Source organism: Phytophthora cinnamomi (assembly GCF_018691715.1).
Source record: "Phytophthora cinnamomi strain GKB4 chromosome Unknown Contig37, whole genome shotgun sequence".
NCBI classification, from domain to species: Eukaryota; Oomycota; class Peronosporomycetes; order Peronosporales; family Peronosporaceae; genus Phytophthora; species Phytophthora cinnamomi.
Window position 1 is genome coordinate 1,161,255 of NW_027150970.1, and position 19,502 is coordinate 1,180,756.

The 19,502-nt window shown below is 58.0% G+C and overlaps 5 protein-coding genes across 5 annotated transcripts; 3 read left to right on the forward strand and 2 right to left on the reverse strand.

Annotated features, from left to right (window-relative positions):
- Positions 1-105: 105 nt before the first annotated feature.
- On the forward strand, positions 106-1,101 carry IUM83_11922 (Trna acetyltransferase; the record flags this gene model as incomplete). The annotated part of the gene is made up of 1 exon (XM_067936514.1): positions 106-1,101. The coding sequence occupies one exon, from the start codon at positions 106-108 to the stop codon at positions 1,099-1,101; it is 996 nt and encodes a 331-aa protein (XP_067792246.1).
- Positions 1,102-2,622: 1,521 nt separating this feature from the next.
- IUM83_11923 (clathrin light chain) lies at positions 2,623-3,552 on the forward strand (the record flags this gene model as incomplete). The annotated part of the gene is made up of 3 exons (XM_067936515.1): positions 2,623-2,711; positions 2,792-3,016; positions 3,114-3,552. 3 exons carry the CDS (start codon positions 2,623-2,625, stop codon positions 3,550-3,552), a joined length of 753 nt encoding a protein of 250 aa, XP_067792245.1.
- Positions 3,553-4,891: 1,339 nt separating this feature from the next.
- Positions 4,892-6,286, forward strand: IUM83_11924 (putative glycosyl hydrolase family 7 protein; the record flags this gene model as incomplete). The annotated part of the gene is made up of 1 exon (XM_067936516.1): positions 4,892-6,286. One exon carries the CDS (start codon positions 4,892-4,894, stop codon positions 6,284-6,286), a length of 1,395 nt encoding a protein of 464 aa, XP_067792244.1.
- A 273-nt stretch (positions 6,287-6,559) lies between these two features.
- On the reverse strand, positions 6,560-8,830 carry IUM83_11925 (putative glucan 1,3-beta-glucosidase; the record flags this gene model as incomplete). The annotated part of the gene is made up of 1 exon (XM_067936517.1): positions 6,560-8,830. One exon carries the CDS (start codon positions 8,828-8,830, stop codon positions 6,560-6,562), a length of 2,271 nt encoding a protein of 756 aa, XP_067792243.1.
- A 1,814-nt stretch (positions 8,831-10,644) lies between these two features.
- IUM83_11926 (putative exo-1,3-beta-glucanase) lies at positions 10,645-12,732 on the reverse strand (the record flags this gene model as incomplete). Its single annotated transcript, XM_067936518.1, has 1 exon — positions 10,645-12,732. One exon carries the CDS (start codon positions 12,730-12,732, stop codon positions 10,645-10,647), a length of 2,088 nt encoding a protein of 695 aa, XP_067792117.1.
- Positions 12,733-19,502: the final 6,770 nt, after the last annotated feature.

The following is a 19,502-nucleotide window of genomic DNA, read 5'->3' on the forward strand; positions in this document are numbered from 1 at the left end:
TTGGCAGAATTTGAGTGGAAAATCGATTTCCAGCACGCTGATTCGTTGAAAATAGACGATGAGCAGTGCTGGGGTCATTATCGAAGGTGACGCTGGGTGGTGACCATGGGACGTGAAGGAGGAGGCGACAAGCGCAAGAAGCAGTGGATGGGCGGCCGCGACGGCAATAACAAGCGGCACAAGGGCGCGCTGGGTGCTGCCGCCACGGCCAAGGGCCACGGCGCGGTGCTGGTGACGTGCGACAAGACCAAGGAGCGCCAGAGCGTGAGCGACGCCCTCAACATCCTCAACGAGGCGGCCGACAAGTTCTTCCCGGTGGCGGAGGAGGACAAGAAGGACCAGGGGACGGAGGAGGCTGCGGAGGAGGAAGGAGCCGACTCCGTGCAGAAGAAACTGCAGGAGGAGATCGCGGCGCTGCAGACGCAGGCCAAGAGCCGCCAGACTGGCAGGTTCACGCCGCTGGACACGGGCGTTAAGGGCGCCATTCTCATCCAGTTCAAGGACGACAACGTGTCCCCCACGGCACTGCTGTCCAAGATCTTTGAGCAGGTGGAGTGCACCAAGGACTTTGCTTCCAGGTTCATCATGAGGATGATCCCGCTGGAGAAGGTGGGCTATTCTAGTGTCGAGGCCATTAAGGAGCTCGCAGCCCCCATGATCAAGACCCACCTGGAAGCCTTCAAGGAGGAGCAGAAGGCTGCGGGCACGGACGAACCGCTCGAGTTCGCGGTGGAGTTCAAGCGCCGCAACTGCACCAACCTCAACAGCATGGACGTCATCAACGGGCTCGTGGAGCTGGTCGGGGAGGACAAGACCAAGGTGAACCTGACGACGCCCCGCTCGGTCTTGCTGATCGAGGTGTTCCGCAACACGTGCGGATTCAGCATCTTGACGGACTTCCACCGCTTCAAGAAGTACAACGTGCGCTCGATCATTGACCCGCCCGTCCCTGGCCAGCAGACAGCCAAGAAGGGAGACAAGGATGGCAAGGCGGACAAGAAGGAGGATGACGCAGTCAAGGATGCCTTGGCTGAAGCGGAAGACAAGAAGGACGAGACCACGGAGGACAAGTCGAGCGAAGATGTCGCAACCAAGGAATAGGATAGTTCGTTTGACTCAAGGTGTTGAATTCAAATAGAAATCTTTTCATTAAAAACTGCTGCATTTGGCTACACTACTACTACTACAAAAGAAACCTGGATGAAGAATCACGCCGAAAGTAGTCTTCATAAAGCAGCTTGAAGCAGCTTCAGAAAATGTAGATAAGATTTGGAAATCATCATCTTCTTCATCCAAGTCCGCAAACACGCATCCGTGCAATTTCGGTGCATCAAACTCTTGAGTGCACTGGGCTGTCTTAAGAACGGATCCGTGTGTTGTTTTCCATGCTCACGCTTTGGTTCGGAGAATGTAGATAATTTGATTGGATCGTCATCTCCGTTCTCGCGACTCGCCCAGTCCACTCTTCACACCGCCACACACCTAAGTACTCCTGTCAATGCTGCTTATGCCTGTATTTTGCTGCCTCACACGCGTCCCGTAGCCCTGTCATCCACAAACAATAGAAGTCCCAGCGAGCGTTCGATGCAAACGAAAGAGAGAGAGGAACAGCCATTCCCCCTCTGCTTTACTGCATTTTCGGTTTTCCAAGCGAAGACGCGACGCCTCGGAACACGACGATGCAGAATCCTGTGCCCCCGTGCCCGTCCGCATCGCGCCCCAATCAACCACGACCGACCCTAACTCGCCACTCATCCCCCGAGCTCAGGCTCAGCCAACAGAAGAAGGAAAAGGAAGGAAAAGCGCTCCATTTTCTTCCACCCCCGGCCAAAACCGAGCACTGGCGTTCACTGGGAGAGTAGCCCGCAGGAAGGAGAAACTCTCCGTCGACTAGTGTCCATGGCGCTTAACTTATTCCTCCTGTATCATTGAAACACCATCCACGACTGATAAGCCACCTGATTCAACCCTTCCGGCGAAGGGAGGCGCACGCACCTTGTCCTTGTTCTTGCGGTTGCGGTGCTTCTTGTCGAACTTCTTGGCCCAGTGCTGGTTGCGCAGGAACTTGGGGTCCAGCTGTGCAAGGAAGAGGAGGAGATGTCCTAGGTCAGTTCACTGTCCTGCGTCTCTGAACCAGGTTGGCGGCGGGGACGTACGCCGCGCGTGGAGTGGAAGCGGTGGTTCTTCGGCTTCTTGATACCGTTGCGGTGAGCCTTCACCGTGTTGTTACGGGCGGTGTGGTTTTTCTGCTTGACCATTTTGGCGTCGGATTGGCTTGGTTTTCCTACTGTGGCGGCGCTTTCGTCTCGCTTGAGGGTCTCCCGCGGCGGCTCCAAACGCTAGCCACCAGTCGATTCGCGCAAATGTGCGCCACACTAGGTTGAACGTCGTCCTAGAATAGTGTTTATGTGAGCCACGTTATTTTTGTAAAACCTCAATTTGAAGCGCTGATAAAACCTTGTAGAAGAGTGAGGTGGCGTACACCACCTTCTGACTTGGCCTGAGTATGCCCCGTCGTTTCAGCAGCACGGAGGGGGGAGCCAAAGCCGAAATCTCGACCGCGCGCGACCGAACGGCCGCAGCCCCGCCAGAGCGCCTCGCTAGAGCAGACACAGAGACAGCATGGACCCGTTCGGAGACAGCCAGCCCGTGGAGGGCGACGTGCCCGCCGAGATCTCGGACTTCGCGCCGCCCTCGGACAACACCGGAGAGTGCGTGCAGCAGGAAGATCGGAATCCAAAACCAAATTCTAGATCCGGAATTTACTCATTTTTACTCTATGATGCGGCAGCTTCTACGAGGTGGAGCCCACGGAGGCCGCGAGCAACGGCACGTTCGAGGAGCAGGCGTACCAGGAGCACTCGTACCAGGAGCAGACGGAGAGCTATCAGCCCATGGACTTCGCCGCCCAGGAGCAGCCCGTAGAGACGCCCGCCGCCGACTTCCAGGCCGAGGTGCCTGCCCCCATGGAGATCCCCGCCCAGATCCCCGTCGTGGAGGAGGACAACGAGCTCACGTACGTTGCGCAGCGGCGTGGGGAGTTGCAGAGGGGGGGATTTAATTAGAGCTAGTTGCTGACGTTGGTTTTATTCTTTCGTTGCTGATGTTACCAGTAAGTTTATGCGCGAGTACGAGGAGAAGATCGCGCTGAAGGCGCAGGAGCAGGAGAAGGTGGCCGTGGAGTGCAAGGCCAAGGCCGAGGAGGACATGGCCCAGTTCGTGGCCGAGCGCCAGCGCATCAAGGAGTCCAAGATGCAGTCCAACCGCGTGTTCGAGCAGGCCACGCTCGAGAAGATGGTGGCCGATCTGCAGAACGAGAACCCGTGGGAGCGCGTGGTGACGCTCGTGGACCTGGAGACGAGCCGCAAGAAGAAGCTGGACGCGCTCAACAACAAGAAGGACGCGAAGAAGCAGGACCCCAAGCCCGTGGCCGTGCCCGCCAAGAAGACGCCCGAGGACGAGGAGGACGTCTCCCGGATGCGGCAGCTGTTCGTGCAGCTCAAGGCCTCGCCGCTCGAGCAGACGCGTGCTGACGCTGTGGCTGCCAATTAGACCAACCCAGAGCCAGACAGACACAGAGATCGGCTCCAATACGCTACGGTGGTAGTAGTAGAGAAGGATGGTGCCCGCAAGAGGGCTGTCTAGCGGCGTGGAGCTGGGCGTAGCAATGAAGAGGGCGGGCGTGATGCCCTGCGCCCGATTGATCTCTGAAGATACGTTTCATTCTATCTACGACAAGTGTTCCCAAAACTGCCACGTACTTCGGCCAAGGGCCCTATCTTTGTGGTCAGAGTTTGACGCCTGTGCTTATTATTGACAGGCGAATTAGCTGCAGCCAGCTACGGAAATGCAGCCCATGCAGTCTGAGTAGGGCATTTCGGCACGCAAGTGTTGCACGTCGACCACGGAGCTCTGATTCGACATGAAAGCAGGCGGGCCCATGTTCCTCTCGCACCGAAAAAGACGGTCTCTGACGGGAAGACCAAGCCGCCTTCTGTGAGGTGCTACAGGTAACTAGCTAGCACACATCTACTTTTAGGACATCTACTGCTATTGATATTCTGAGTTGAGTTCGGGGATGTCGGCTCGCAATTGTTGCACACCGGCCACGGAGGAGTGAGGCGCGGCGTGAAAGCAGGCGAGCCAATGTGGCTTTCGCACCAGAAAAAAGAACAGCTCAGACGGAGAACCAAGTGAACTTCTGTGAGGTGCAACAGCAAGGAGCTGCTGGTCGTATACGACAGCTACCAAGAGCACTTTTTGCTCTAGCGCCCGGAAAACGGAGAATGACTGAGCTGCTGCCTGCCGCGCGTCCGCCAGCCAGCGGCCCAATCAATTTTACACTTCGATCGAGTATACCATAATGTGCTGATGTTATTGACCTGTGGACCACACACCATGAAATCTGTGACGTGTGCCGCTTCAACTTGGGCCGATCCAAAGTCGTTGGACTTCCGCTGGTGGTAGGAATCTGAGTACCGCAAAGCGAAGTGGTGATTTTTTGCCCACTTGTTTCAAGTGTGTGAGGCTGAGGTGGGCTCCGTGCGCTGTCCGAAAGTAATCGCCACGGAAGTGCCATCTACTTCAATTGATCAACCACCTAGAACGGATTGTCAAGGCATTGACCTGTATCGCGTGAAGCTGACGATTGACCAAATACAACATTGGCGCTGAAGACTGAGAAGTACGCCAGTACCTTGCGATCTCAGCGTGTGTCAAGGAACTGGTCTACGTCATCTCAATCTGAGTTCGTCCGCATTGCGCTCTTCGGCCACTCCACGAACGTGGCAAGCACACTCAGTCAGACTCCATTTCCATGCTCACTTTTCAATCTGCCAGCTCCACCGACTGCAGCTTCACTCCAAGCATTTGATCAAGCCAAAACCGACCGATGAAGCCCTCGACCTCTGTATTCGCGCTCGTGGCCGCCGTTGTGTCGATGGCTGTGCTCCAGGTACCTGCCCAGCAGGTCGGAACCAGCACTCCTGAAGTGCACCCCTCCCTTGTGTCCAAACAATGTTCCAAGGCTGGCGGCTGCGTGACTGATGCCACATCGATTGTGCTGGATGCCAACTGGCGCTGGCTGCACCAAGTCGGCGACTACAAGAACTGCTACACTGGGAACCAGTGGGACGCCACGCTGTGCTCGAGTCCGGAGGCGTGTGCCCAAAATTGCGCTCTCGAAGGCGCCGACTACCAAGGCACCTACGGCATCACGACTTCCGCCGATGAGTTGCAGCTCAAGCTGGTCACGCAAACCCAGTATGGCACAAACGTCGGCTCTCGCGTGTACCTCCTCGATGCAACGGGCTCCAAGTACAAGCAGTTCAAGCTGCTGAACCAAGAGTTCACTCTCGACGTGGACGTCTCGAAGCTACCTTGCGGACTCAATGGCGCGCTTTACTTCGTCGAGATGGACGCTGACGGTGGCACCGGCCGCTTCCCTACCAACAAGGCTGGGTCGAACTACGGCACGGGCTACTGCGATGCACAGTGTCCCCACGACATCAAGTTCATCAACGGCGAAGCCAATACGTTGGACTGGGGTGCCACGAGCGAAAACTCCGGTGGTGGCAAATACGGTGCCTGCTGCGCCGAACTCGATATTTGGGAGGCCAACAGTGTGAGCAACGCATTCACCTCGCACCCGTGCACGCCGGAGGGACAGACGCGCTGCTCGAGCCCAGAAAATTGCGGCTCCGGTGACGGCAATCGCTACAAGGGCGTGTGTGACAAGGATGGCTGCGACTTCAACCCGTTCCGGATGGGGAACCAGACCTTCTACGGCCCCGGTTCGCAGTTCACCATCGACTCCACGCGCAAGTTCACGATCATCACGCAGTTTTTGACTAGCGACAACACTGCTACCGGTGACCTCGTGGAGATCCGACGCTTGTTCAAGCAGGACGATCGTGTCGTAGCGACACCGGGCAGCGTCTGGCCTGGCCTGAACGGTGCCAACTCCATCACCGACTCGATGTGTGAGACGTCCAAGAAGGTCTTCGGCGATCAGAACGACCATGCCGCGAAGGGCGGGCTAGCGCGCATGGGCAAGCAAATGGCGAACGGTATGACGCTCGCCATGAGCCTGTGGTCGGATCACGCCGCCTACTGTCTCTGGCTTGACAGCAGCTACCCTGCTGAAGCGGACTCGTCCAAGCCCGGAGTCAAGCGCGGTACGTGCCCGACGTCGGGTGGTCGCCCTGCGGAAGTTGAAGCACAGCACCCGGATGCCACCGTCAAGTTCATGAACATTCGCGTGGGCGACATCGGCTCCACTTACTAACGCGCAGCGCGCCGAGTAAGCTCTGGAGTAACCAAGGTTCAGGTTGAAAGGCTCCTAACGAATGCGAGTTTGTTTTGATCACTTCTTGGTTTTCATTGCATCTGTAACTTCAATTGCATTAGGTCGATGTTACAGACCTCCCACACCATACGTGTCTCCCTACGATGCTCATGTTGCTCAACCCTGCGAGCGAATAACTTTCTAGCTGTCGAAAAATAAAATTCGCTTTCACGAATCGGGCAAGCACTACATACGAGCTGCGAGTTGATCTACTTACACGCGGCTGCCAATCGGCGAGTATTGGCGGCGCATGCGGTTCTGGCGCCAACGCACCACAGCGAAAATCGCAGCAGCGACCGCCGCGAAGGCCAGAGCAACGAAGCCCAAGATGGCAGCAATACTCCACTTGGCCACCGACACGAGCAAGTGACCCGGTTTCTCTTCCTTGATCTTCTCGGGCGTTGGGGCGGGCACCGCGGCAGGCAGCTGGGTAGGAGCAGATCCCGGAACGTTCAGCAGGTGGGCAGCACCACCGAAATCGCACGTCGCACCCTTTTCGCGGTTGAGGTGCCAGTACTGGTTGAACGCCCAGTCGCACTGCTCCTCCAGGGTAAGGAAACGCTTCTTGATGTCCTTGCAATCGATTTCCGGGAAGTTGCACGCAAACGCGAGGCCACTCTTGAGCTCGAACTCCTGGACGCCACGCTTGGCACGGCAGACAAACTCACCCCTGTCTTCCTTCCTGCAGGCCGATTCCACACCCTCGCTCTCGTGGTAGTCTGACACATTCTTCGGGAACATGCCCAGACGCACCAGGTCCAAGAAGCTCCACTTCGTGGCAAACTCCGTCTTGAAGTTCCAGAAGTACCAGCCGTGACCCACGGCGAAAGCGTTCAGCTTCTTCAGAGTCAGCGACCTGGTCAATGCGGCGTCATCCGGCTGGTCGAACGAATTGTCACTGGTAACGGGGCACTTGCCAAAGGACGGGCCAGACATACCAGTGCCGTACGGACCCTGGATCGGCTTGGTCTGGTCAAGTGGAGTGCCCGGGAAATCCTCACCGAGGTACGTGCTGTTGATCGGGCAGTCCACCATGGTGCACTGCACCTTGGGGAAGCCGGGCAGGTTGTCGTTGAAGCCATTCAGCCACATAGCACAGTTGTCCGTGCCGATCGACCACTCACCAACAATGACAGGCATCATAGCGTTCTCCATGTCGGAGATCACGTACTTCTGCTGGCAGGCGTTGGAGAAGAAATCCGCAATCGTTCCAGGCGGGTTCCATGCCTGGTAGATGTGCGTGTCCAGAGCGATATCGGGGCAACCCTTCAGGAAATCAGCCCAGAACGACAGGCCGAAGCGGAACGAGTCGTGGATGACGAACTTCCAGGTAGGAGCAAGTGCCTTCACACGCTTATACGACTTCCAGTAGTACTCCTTCAGCACCTCAATGGGGGTGAGCTCCCACGGCTCATTCACCGGTTCGAGGCCGATGATGGCCTTGTGGCCCTTGTAGCGGTTGATGATAGCCTCCACAGCCACGATGGAGTGGTTCAGGTTGGCGTAGTTGATGCTGGTGTAGTTGTGGGTCTCCACATCGAAGGTGCCTGCCCACTCGGCCTGGCGGATGGGCCAGTGCTCGAACGTGGTGGTTCCCACGGGTTGCGTGCTGGCAATGGACGTCCACTTGACGGACGAGGACTTGCCACTGTTGTCGAAGCCGTTCTGCGAGCCGATGAGGCCGTGAATGTCGAGCAGGATCTCGATGTCGTACTGGACAGCAAGGTCCGCCACGCGGTCGAGCGCCTCGAGGGCGCCGTCCGTGCAGCCACTGTAGGGTTCGTACGGGTTGAACATCCAGTCGCCCACGGGCACGCGCATGGAGTTGATGCCTGCAGCGGCCAGGGCGGCGATGTCCTTCTCCGAGACCCAGTTGTCGTAGTGGACGCGCAGCTGACGGTTGGCTTCCTCCTTGCCGAGCGACGTGCAGAAGGTGTAGAGGTCCATGGCCGTCTTCTCGGGCGCCTTGTCTCCGAAGCGCTGCTGCGTGTTGAGGAACTGGTAGAAGAGCGTGGGGGTGATCCACGGCTCCAGCACGAGCCAGCCGCCGAGGTTCACGCCGCGCACCTGCTTGTTGAAGGGCGTGGCGTGCGTATCCTGGGAGCACGTCTGGTCCGTGTCGTTGGGCTTGAACGTCTTGAACACGGGGCTGTCCTGCGAGAACATGGAGGCCTCGCCGTGCTTCCAGTACCACTCGTAGTCGGGTGTCTCGGGCGTGTCGTGCGGGCCCGGGACCGGCGTCGACACGGGCGTGGGCGCGTCCGTAGGCGCGTCCGTGGGGGCCTCAGGCGCGGGCGTGGGGTCCGCCGGCTGTGGCTCGTCGTGCGAGTTGTCCTCGCCCTCGGGCGGCATGTCCATGGACACGACGTCGGCGGGCTCGGCGGCCACGACGGCGTCGCCGGATACGGCGCCGGGCTGCAGCGCCGCCACCGCCAAGAGCGCGCACAGCGCCGCGGCCGTCTTCAAGCGCGACGCGACCAACATTCTCGCTCTTTGCTCGGTGTCCACGACGAAGAAGCCACTTGCGCACCACGGAGCCGATGCGGAAATGAGAGAAGCGGGATCTTTTCGGCTTATGCGCCCTCTTGCGAACGAAGATACGACCCCAGTCTTGCAAAACTAGCCGCCTGAGTTTTGGATGCACCGGCACATGTATTAGTATTAATACTTTACTACTTAGAGATAGTACTGAGTGATTATGCTGTTAGTAGAAGTACTTAGGATTGTTAGTACTACGCAGCTACAAACATCAGGAAGACTTCTCATGAGGTCGTCGGGTGTTTTTTTTTCCTTCATATCTTAGCAGTTTTTTCTCGCTCTTGTTCTTCAATTACTCCCTACGTTGAAGCGTAGCAAAAATTGGATGCATTTTGCGCAACTTGGAAGAAGCCGGTGTTGTATTTTTGGCAAATGACTAGCACTCTTACTAAGGAAATTCGTCGACGCCTACGACGACAGTTTTCACAACAACTAACACCCAATACGTGTATCACATTGGCGTGTAGACTAGTTAATAGTTGTCGGCGTTTGAGTTTTCTTGTCCGAAGTGTACATTGCTCTGTCAGCGTAATGACGTTTGGCACTTAGTACTGAGAACGTCTGCCATGTAAACAACAATTGGACTATCGGACCCAGGTTTTTAGCCGAGCGCTCACTCATTATGCGATCTGGTGACGGACGACCGCTGTGCTATGGGGTACAGCTTCTGCCATAAAAGCGCTGGCGTCATTAGTACTACTATCCTGATATTGTAGTAATAAATCGGTACCTACTACGCCGTTGTGATTGTGATTACTAAGTGGACATAATAATACAATAGAATTACATCTATATCAATTGCAAATACTATTGACAATTACAGCCTGGCCGCGTTGAGATCTTGGGCGTTGAAGTCGTCGGATCGTTCCGCTTCCGGCGCGTGATGGCTGCCAGCCATTGCGGCGGGACCCCTGGCCATATCCGCAGGCACACGGAAGGAAAGCCTCGGGCGCCAGCACGAGTGCCGCCCCCAGTGAGACCAAGCAATGATCAGGAGCTGAGGAGTTGGTGCGCGCTCGTGCTTGATGGTGAGCGGAGGCTGGCGTGCGCCCGAAGGTAAACGAGTCGAGTCCCGAAAATCAGGGCATTTGAGGACCATGCGACAGATCCGCGATGACGGCCATCGACGTCAACCTCGCCCAGTATTGGCGATGGCATCGCCATCAAGCAGAGGCCACCTTGACACCGGCATGGCATGGCATGGCGCGCGGCGCGGCGCTCACGGAAGCGCATTTCTTGTGGAAGCACTCTATCCCGGAAGGATACCTTGGTTTAGAACGGAGACTGTGAGCATGTTTTTTTCGTAATGCTGCGTGGCACACATAGACCGCCGTGAGGACCTGAGTCAGCACTGCTGTACAGCTTCTCCCTATCCGGATACACGGCTTCGCAATGCGAAGTTTGCATACGCAAGTCTCAGAGCCACCCACGATCCGAGCAGTCCTAGTTTTGCCGCGAGCAGCACTCTAGGCGAGATACCCCGCTGGCGCCATGGCCCAGAACGCGCCGGGCAAGCGGAAAGCTGGATCAGCCATCACCACGAAGGAAGGATCCGTAAGTGTATGTCGCTACGACCTGTTGCACGCATCCGTCCCAGCGCTGATTTGTACCGCGGGCGGCAGCTTTATCATGTATCACGGCGATAGCGCATGCAGCTTTAAATTCCAAGCATAGCACACGTGCGTCAGTAGATAAAGTTGTTGTCGTATTACCCTGCTATGGTTTCAAGAACTCAAGAACATACAAATCGATGTCACGGCTTAGACGTTCACGTTCACGTTCACAACGTGCCCGATCAACGGCGAGTATTCCGCCCGCCTCCTGTGACGAGTGATGGCCATGACGACGGCCAGTCCGCTGAAGCCTACGACGACGCCGATGAGGGTCCAGATGAGGATCTCCTTGCTCACCGATGTGGCCAGGAACTCCTGGCGCTCCACGCTGGACGGACTGGGGATGGCCAGCAGGTGAGCAGCACCGCCAAAGTCGCACGTGGCGCCCTCCTCGCGGTGGGCGTGCCAGTATTCGTTGAAAGCCCAGTCGCAGCGCTCCTCGAGCGTGCTGAAGCGCTTCTCAATGTCCGAGCAGTCCACTTTGCCATCGTTGCCACCGCAAGCGAAGTCCAGGCCTCTGTCAAGGTCGGAGTGGCGAACACCACGCTTGGCCGCGCAGATAAAGGCGCCCTTGTCCTCTGCCAGGCAGGCCGTGAACACATCTTCCTCAGTGCGGTAGTTCGACACGTTCTTCGGGAACGCGCCCTTGCGGACCAGGTCCAAGAAGCTCCAGCGCGAGCCAAACTCCGTCTTGAAATTCCAGAAGTACCAGCCGTGACCCACCGCGAACGCGTTCAGCTTTTTCATGTTCAGGTTGCGCGTGAACTCGAGCTCGTCGTTGTCGTTTTGCTGGCCGAACGACGTGTTGCTAGTGATCGGACACATGCCAAACGATGGACCAGACTGACCCGTGCCGTACGGGCCCTGGATCGGTTTGGTGATGTCCAGCGGGGTGCCCGGGAAGCCCTGGCCCAGGTAGGTGCTTTGAACGGGGCATTTCGTCATGCGGCATTGGATGTTGGGGAAGCCGGGCAGGTTGTCGTTGAAGCCGTTCAGCCACATGGCGCAGTTGTCGGTTCCCAGTGACCACTCGCCCACAATGACGGGCATCATGGCGTTCTCCATCTCTGCGACCATGTACTTCTGCTGGCAGGCGTTGGAGAAGTAGTCCGAGCGCGTGCCGGGGGCATTCCAAGCCTGGTAGATGTGCGTGTCGAGCGCAATGTCGGGGCACCCGCGCATGAACTGCGACCAGTACTGCACACCGAAGCGGAACGAGTCGTGCAGCACGAACTTCCAGTGCGGTGCGCGGGCCTTCACGCGCTTGTACGACTTCCAGTAGTAATCCTTGAGTAGGTTGATTGGCGTCAGTTCCCACGGTTCGTTCACAGGCTCCAGACCGATGATTGCCGGGTGGTTAGCGTATCGGTCCACGATGGCAGCGACCGTGGAGAGCGAGTGGTTCAGGTGCTCGTAGTTGATGGACTTGTACGTGTTGGTGGCGGGGTCGAACTCGCCGGCCCACCCTGCCGAGCGCACGGGCCAGTGCTCGAACGTGGTGGTACCGATGGGACGAGTGCTGGCAATCGATGTCCACTTGACAGACGAGGACATGCCACTGTTGTCGAAGCCGTTCTGCGAGCCGATCAAGCCGTGGATGTCGATCAGCAGGTCGATATTGTACTTGAAGGCGAGGTTGGCGACGCGGTCGAGCGCCTCGACGGCGCCGTCCGTGCACCCGATGTAGGGCTCGTACGGGTTGAACATCCAGTCGCCCACAGGCACGCGCAACGAGTTCACGCCGGCCTCAGCCATCTCTTTGAGGTCACTCTCCGTCACCCAGGAGTCGTAGTGAACGCGGAGCTGACGGTTGGCCTCCTCCTTGCCGAGCGCCGTGCAGAAGGTGTACGTGTCCATTGCGGTCTTCTCGGGAGCCTTGTCACCGTAGCGCTCCTGTGTGCTCAGGAACTGGTAGAAGAGCGTGGGGGTGATCCACGGCTCCAGCACGAGCCAACCGCCGAGATTGGCGCCGCGCACCTGTCGGTTGAAGGGCGTCGCGTGCCTATCGCTGGAGCATGTCTGGTTCTCGTCGTTCGGGTGGAAGTTCTCGAAGAAATCGAGGTGCTCCGAGGTGAAGACGTGGTCGTTCTCCCAGTACCACTTGGCGTCCTTGACCACGGGCAAGTCGTTGCCGTTGCCGTCGGTCAGCGTAGTGTCCAAGACGGGTGTGGACGCCGACGCTGTCAGCGATGACAGCGCCCACAGCGCCGCAGCCACTTGTAGCAGAACCTTCATGTCAAATTCGCAGGCGCCGGGGAAGTCGAGTGTGGGGCGGAGCGAGTTGTGCAGTGCGCGTCAAAAGCGGAAGTGAGCGAGAGAGCGCCTCGGCAAAAAAGCTCTCGCCGCGGAGCCATGCTGCCGGCGCCGGCGAGCGGTGATGTCCCGACGGACCTATCGCTTGCTCGGCGCGGCCGGCTGTGCCGGACGCAAACAAGGCAACAAGTCACCGCGCGAGAAAAGCCGCGGACAACTTCAACGCCGCAAAGACCGGCGGGCTCGGAGCGTCACGCTCCACTGCGACCGACAAGTTTTTCTTGCCGGGATTTTCACTGCCAGTAGCAGCAGCGGCGACAGCACGATCCAGGCTGGCCGCGACCTCGGAGGAAACGGAGGCTGGTCGGCATGCGACGCGTGCTCGAGGGCCGCGTGCACCCTGCGAGGCGGCCTTGTCCGATGCGGCCCACGCCCGCCCTCTGCCGCTCTATCAACATTTAGAGCAGCTGCATGTGATAACCCCTTGTGAGCTCCCCGGGGAGTAGACCTGCGCACAGGGAGCTGGTGCAGGCGCGGCCGGCGCGAGAAACACGAGCTTTTGCTAGTCAAGTGGTCGCCGCTACCCGTGCCCGATTAATAGCTGGCCCATCTTCGATAGACCATCAAAAACCTGCAAGGTCAGCAGCGTTGAAACGTGCGGGCGACGCGTTGATCCCCAGACGAGGAAGCCCTGAAAGGCGTGACCGAGCAAGCAAGCAAAGCCGCCATCAAAACTGAACGCCGTTACAAATCTTCACCAAGCAGCAAAATTCAGTAGCGCGGCAGCATGACGTCGGCTACTACTGAACCCGCCACGAGGATTGTGCTCCGCGAGCCACCACGAGGTGATTTCGCAACCTATCGTGGAGCTCCATGCGTTTGTTAGCGCTTGGTGCTGTCCTGAACGCCGTATCCATCGTCGCGCGTGCAATAGCGTCAACTTCGTTTCAAGATAACAGTGCGGATGGACGCGCGCGATTGGCTAAGAAATTCAGCGTTACGCCCAAAACGGATATCAAGGGCGGAATGTCAGCTGAAATTCGGCGCTGCGGATGCAAAGCGCGGTGGATTGGGGGCATCACGAGGGCGGCTGCGATGGGGCAGTAAAACCACATAGTGCGGCGGCGCCTATTGCAGCCAGCCAACACTGCTTGTCTCGCGTTGACACATTCTCCCCAGGGGGAGGGCGACGGTGCTCCTCGCCCTAGTAGTTTCTCATCGAAACAAGTTCTCGAAGCCGTGAGGCAGGACGGAGTAGCTGCGCTTGCACGAGCCCCGATAATGGTTCGATTGGAATGGGGGAGCTCAGCTCTGGAAGAACAATCGAGTTAGCCACAAAATAGGCTACTTGGGCGTGCTCGACTCGACAAAAAATCTCGCCAGTTCGAGGGCATCGCCTGCAAAGCAAAGCACTGCCGCAAACAGCAGGCTGTTGTAGCCCACAGCAACCGCAAGGAGACCAGGCTGTCTGCCCCGCATCATCTGTCCTCAACATGTCCACGCCAAGCCGAGCATGCAACAACTTGCCTCCTGTTCGTCAATGGCGCTTGCCCAGCCCCCACGGGCGCAGACTCGCAGACGTTCCGCCCTTCACGATCTCATGCGAGAAAAGCAAACACGCTTGTTCTCGGTTCATGCAGCGGAAGCTCCGACGCTCGCGTAAACCACAGCCCAGAGGAAGCCCGAGATGCTCCGCGCTCTGCTCGGCTGCAGCAAAATGCAGTGCTGCCAGCAGGAGACGAGAGCAGAGCCTTGGCGCCGATCTTCGTTAGCTGGCGGAGGGAGCTCGTTGAAGTTCAGAGCAGATGGCCGCAAATTGAAGAGCCTTTGGCCGAGTGTCCTGTCCACGGCGGTGCCAGCCCTCAGGCTGAGGCTCAGCCGGCCGGCCGGAACGCTGTTGCCTGCCCGCATGAACAGATAGCAGCGCAGGAAGCTAGCTATGCACGGGTCTTCGAGGATGGATGCGGATGGACTTCAGCCACGGAGGACACAGCACTGTGCACGCCGAGCAGAGTGGTGCGCGCGCCGAGATGGTTTGCATATCTCGGCGGATGCAAATACCGCCCACCTTACATTCTCGCTACAAAGGCGCTGCGCTGTGGTTGCTGCCTTGTGAGCGTGGACAAGCGCGTGTACATGTAAACGGCGGCTGATCGAGTCTTTGGTCCGTGTTGAAAGGCTGCCCCGGGCAGCCTGCCCGTTGGCGAGAGCCGTTGGTCAGGGCAAAGCGGATGAATTTTTCGTTGGGAAGGCTCTCCCTGGCACTGCATCGGAGGCTCCCTCGACATCGAGATCGACGCGCAGCGGCTCGACATGCAAGGCAAGACTCGCGCGAAAGTATCTTTGACAGAGGCCAGGCGGCACCAAACCATCGCGCGCAAGCGCGACCCAGGCGTCGCGCAAACGCATGCGTGGACTGTCAGATGCTTCGCCTACGGCGACATATCCTGGCGCACGGGCTCCAGTCCGGCCGGAATCGTCGGGGCGCATGCGCCGCATTAAGTCGCGGTGGCGTCTGGTGCATTCCAGTCCCTGTTGTGACCCCACGTTGGTTTGGCGTGGTATGCGGTATGTATGTACACATACCTACCATGTAGACGACTCATGGGGATGGACTTGAGACTAAGATGGCGTGCGGGTTTCGATTGTTTCGATTGTTGAGACCCGCAAACGAGCCCGCGGCCCTCCTGTGGCCGACGCCACCGAGTTGGTGTCCGTGGTGCTTGCCTCGCTCGGAGCGGGCGGTTAGCGCAGACTCGAGCTACATAATCGAGTCTAGTCGAGCTGCGCTGGACGAATGAATTGGTGTCGACCTTGCAAGAACTCTGCCTTCAACAGCATGTGACTGAGCTGGGTGGACACGATGATCCATTGTAATCCACTGGTCACCCAGCTCAGCCACGCACGGTGGACGGACGCCAGCCCAGCTACAAAGGGGGTACAGATGTTCTTTCAAGTCTTGCAATCTAAGTAACTTCTATATTACACATTCCGCCCGGCCAGGACCAAAAGGGCTGTATGCATCAAAGTTGAGTTCGAGTCAACAGGTTGAACTACATGTAGTATTAACGTTAGCCGTATCGGTCGAGCTATCCAGCCGACAAATGCCAAATTTGGCTTGGATTTAGCTACAGGTGGCGCCAACGGTATCGCCAAATGCCAAACAAAAAATAGCTTTCCGATCCCAGAGCTATTTCTGTGGCCAAATTTGGCCGTGAAAGTGGTCGCTTTAAGTACGAGAGAAGGGAGTGGCTGAAGCGGGGTTTTTCGAACCGAGACAGAACGGAGAAGCCAGTCCATTCGCCGTTCGTCTCGCCAGAGCTCAGAGCTCCCCGACGATACAACTCAGAGCCACCAGAAGACGGATCCAGGCTGCCTGAGGGAATTTTTTTTATGGCCGCCATTGCGACCAAGACGGTTCCCCCTGCTACGAACCCGCCTCGCCGTACCTCGATGGACTCCACCCTGGCCAACCACACTGTGCGGCTCGAAGCGCCGGATGATCTCGACGGAGCGTTGGAGGGACCGGTCTACGCGACCCTGGGCCGCCGTTCCAAGCTTCTTCAGCCGACCGATCACGGTCCACTCGTCGCCGCCGACGGCGGAGTGCGCCGCCCTGCCTGGCAGGCGACGCTGACAATTCTACGACACGGCCAGCGCTACGAGGACCTTCTGTTGGCCCTCCAAGAACACTTTGACGTGGAATATTGGATCCCGCATTGGCGTTTGTGTCGTATAGGAACACGCGCTAATTTATATATGGCACACTTTCCCCACCAACAACACCCACCAAGTCACCGAAGACTCAATGGGCTTGTTAGGGTTAGAACCTGAAGGCCCAGGAACTTCCCCTTGCACCGGGTTGATGTTTCCCCTGTGTACCGAGCTTCCGCTAGTCGACCGACGGAAGACTCAGCGTCACTAGCCACGAGCAAAGGCTAGCACGTTCTCACACACAAAATATACCTCGCAGGCCCTCAGAAGGAAGGGTCCCGGCCTTTTACGGCGTGATACGAGGGTGCCGGAGCTATACTCCGGCGGGAAGAAATAAATGGAGTGCGCTCTCGCTCCTCCAGTTCCTGGCGACGACTCGTCGCTACCAATACACCGGCCACTAACTCTTGGCCCTGCCAGGGATGAACACACGCTACACTAGTAGATGTGCCCACCGACAGTCATAATCCTACCTACCAGGTTTACCTTGAGCTGCAGGTCGTTCACTACAGGCATCGGTGTCGCCCTTGCGTGGTTGGGCGGAAAAGCTGTTCTGTTATTGTTGCCCGAAGGCTTATCTTGTCTTCTCTTAAGTTTCCTATCGATCAATACAAATATCAAGTATAAACGCGTCCGATTTTGGACCGCCAGTTGTAACTCACGACTCTTCGACGCTTTCTCTGCGACGTGGCGGCGTTGCCGACGACTCAAACGGCCGCTGAAACGCCACCGACGACTGGGGACAGGCGCCGACGACTCATAAGTTTGGATCTTGCCAGTAGGTTCGCACTGTACTTAGCGAGCTGCAACCGCCCGCTCTTGACTTGGGACCGTCGACGAATCATCGTCACCGACCTATTTAGGCCAATCAGCGATCGGGGAGTTTAGTCCAATGACTGGCGATGGGTTGTGACTTGCCAGCTAGCGCCGGCGCCTCGAGTCTCCTTCGCCCCTCGTCCCGCCTTTGGTTTTTGGCTTCGGCTTCATTTCCCGATACCACTGCCCCCACCACAACTCGAGCCGCGTGCTGGTGAGCGTCGGGGCGCTCCTGCACCATGGTCGGTTCTTCCCGCGCTGCCCAATCCGCCGTGAACTCGGCGCTCAGGGCTCTCGGTGTGGCTCGGTCTTCGCTCCAGGTAAGCCATCTTCTCTTGTTCGCTCGCCGTCTTCACTGCTAACCAGGATCTTGGTATCTTGGTCAGTCTTCGCCAGGTCGAGGAAGCTCGCTTGGTGCTGGTAGTTCGCCTGCTGCTCCTGCTCCCTCGCAGTCGGCGGTGTCTGAGGATGAGAGCGCTGCTGAGTCGACGGCCAGTTCGGCCACGGTGAGTTTCCTGCCGTCATCTTGCCTTCTGTCAGCTTCACGCGAGGTGCTGATGCTTGGCGGCTTTGTGCGTTTGCTTCCCAGGTATTCCTGTCATCTCCGGGGTTGAGTTCACTCACTGGCGGCGATACGCCGAACCAAGCTTCGCTGGAAGCTTCCGCTGAGTCGTCTGCGTCACTGGCCACCTCTCCTGCTGCTCCTTCGGTACGTCTCGTTGACTTGCACCTTGATCTTGAGCTGCTCTCGCTTACCTTCGAGGTTTTTATTTTCGTCTCTTGTCTTGCAGGACACTTCTCTGGTTGGCGTGCCCGTTGGTAATACTGCCGGCGACTCGGTTGCGATCCAGTCGTCGCAGCTAGTTGCTCGGCGTTCTACTTCGAGTGCTCAAGCTGGCTGTTCCACCACCGACGACTCGCTGATCACGGTGTCGCGTGAAGCTCTGGAACAGATCGTCATGGAAGCCAGTGCTGAGGCGTCGGAGCGCGTGATCGCAGTGTTGGGTCCTCGGCTTGATCTCATCGGCCGTCTTAATGTCACCCTGCACCAGGGTCCCAACATTCGTGGAGACCGCCACGTGGGCTCTTGCTTGGCTGCTGCTCGCTCGTTGGAAGACGTGGTGGCGGCGGCTCAGCCCAACATGGGGGTCCACGATGACATCAACTTGGACTTGTCTGTGATGCGAGGCTAGTGGCATTCCGCTGAAACCGCGCGTGCTGCCGCCGAAAACTCGGCGATGAAGGAATCGTTCAAGCACGATAACACCATGGTGTTCTTCAAGCAAGCGCGCGCGGAGCTCGAGCACTCCAATAAGGAGGTCTAGCGTTTGCGGGTCTTGGAGGCTCACTACCTCCAGGAAATGGAGGGTCTTCGTGGAGCCGTGGATGCGCACACCGAGACGGCCGCCCGCTTGGAGAACCGCCTTGGAGCTGCTGACGACGAGTGCAAGCGTCTGGCTCCCCAGCTCACTCGCGAGCAGACGGCGTTCAAGGCTGCCGAGGCGTCGTCGACCGCACAAAGCAAGCGTCTTCATGATCTTCTGGCTCGCTTGGATACCGGCGATGACTCGTCGTCGACTCGCCTCCAGCGCCGAAATGAAGACCTTCAAGAGCAGGTGAAGCGGCTAACGCGCCAACCGGACTCTTCGGGCGCACGTCAAGTTTGAAGGCATGGACCCAGACGTCCTTGTGCTGATTTCCGAAGGTTCGTACTGGTTGTTGAGTTGCTGCATGTGCTGGCTTGTGTTCTCATTCTGGACGATGACTCATGTCTTACAGGTTTGCCGACTGGCGAGTTGAACTGGAACCTGCTGGACATTAGCCACGAGACTCGGTGGATCCTCAAGGACATGTTGGCTGATACCGATCCGTCTCGCACCGAGGATGCCATTGCCGTTGACTTGGCCCACGCTGCCTTCCTGGAATCGGATTCTCACGTCGAGTTGTCGTCGGAGGAGCGGTCGGCTGAGGCGAACAAGACAACGCCTGGAACTCGTGCTGCCGACATCGAAGCGGACCGGGCTTCACGCGCCGCGCAGGTTGGTTGCTCACGCAAGCGCTCCTCGCAAGAGGAGGCCGGTTCCCGTCATGTGCGTGGTCGGTCAAGCTCTGTTTCCCGTTCGGTGTCGCAAAAGCGTCTTCGTTCTTCGTCACTCCGTCACAGTCCGTCCGCCAGTCGTCCTGGCAAGAGACCTCGCCGCCTCGCCGAAGACTCAGCTTCT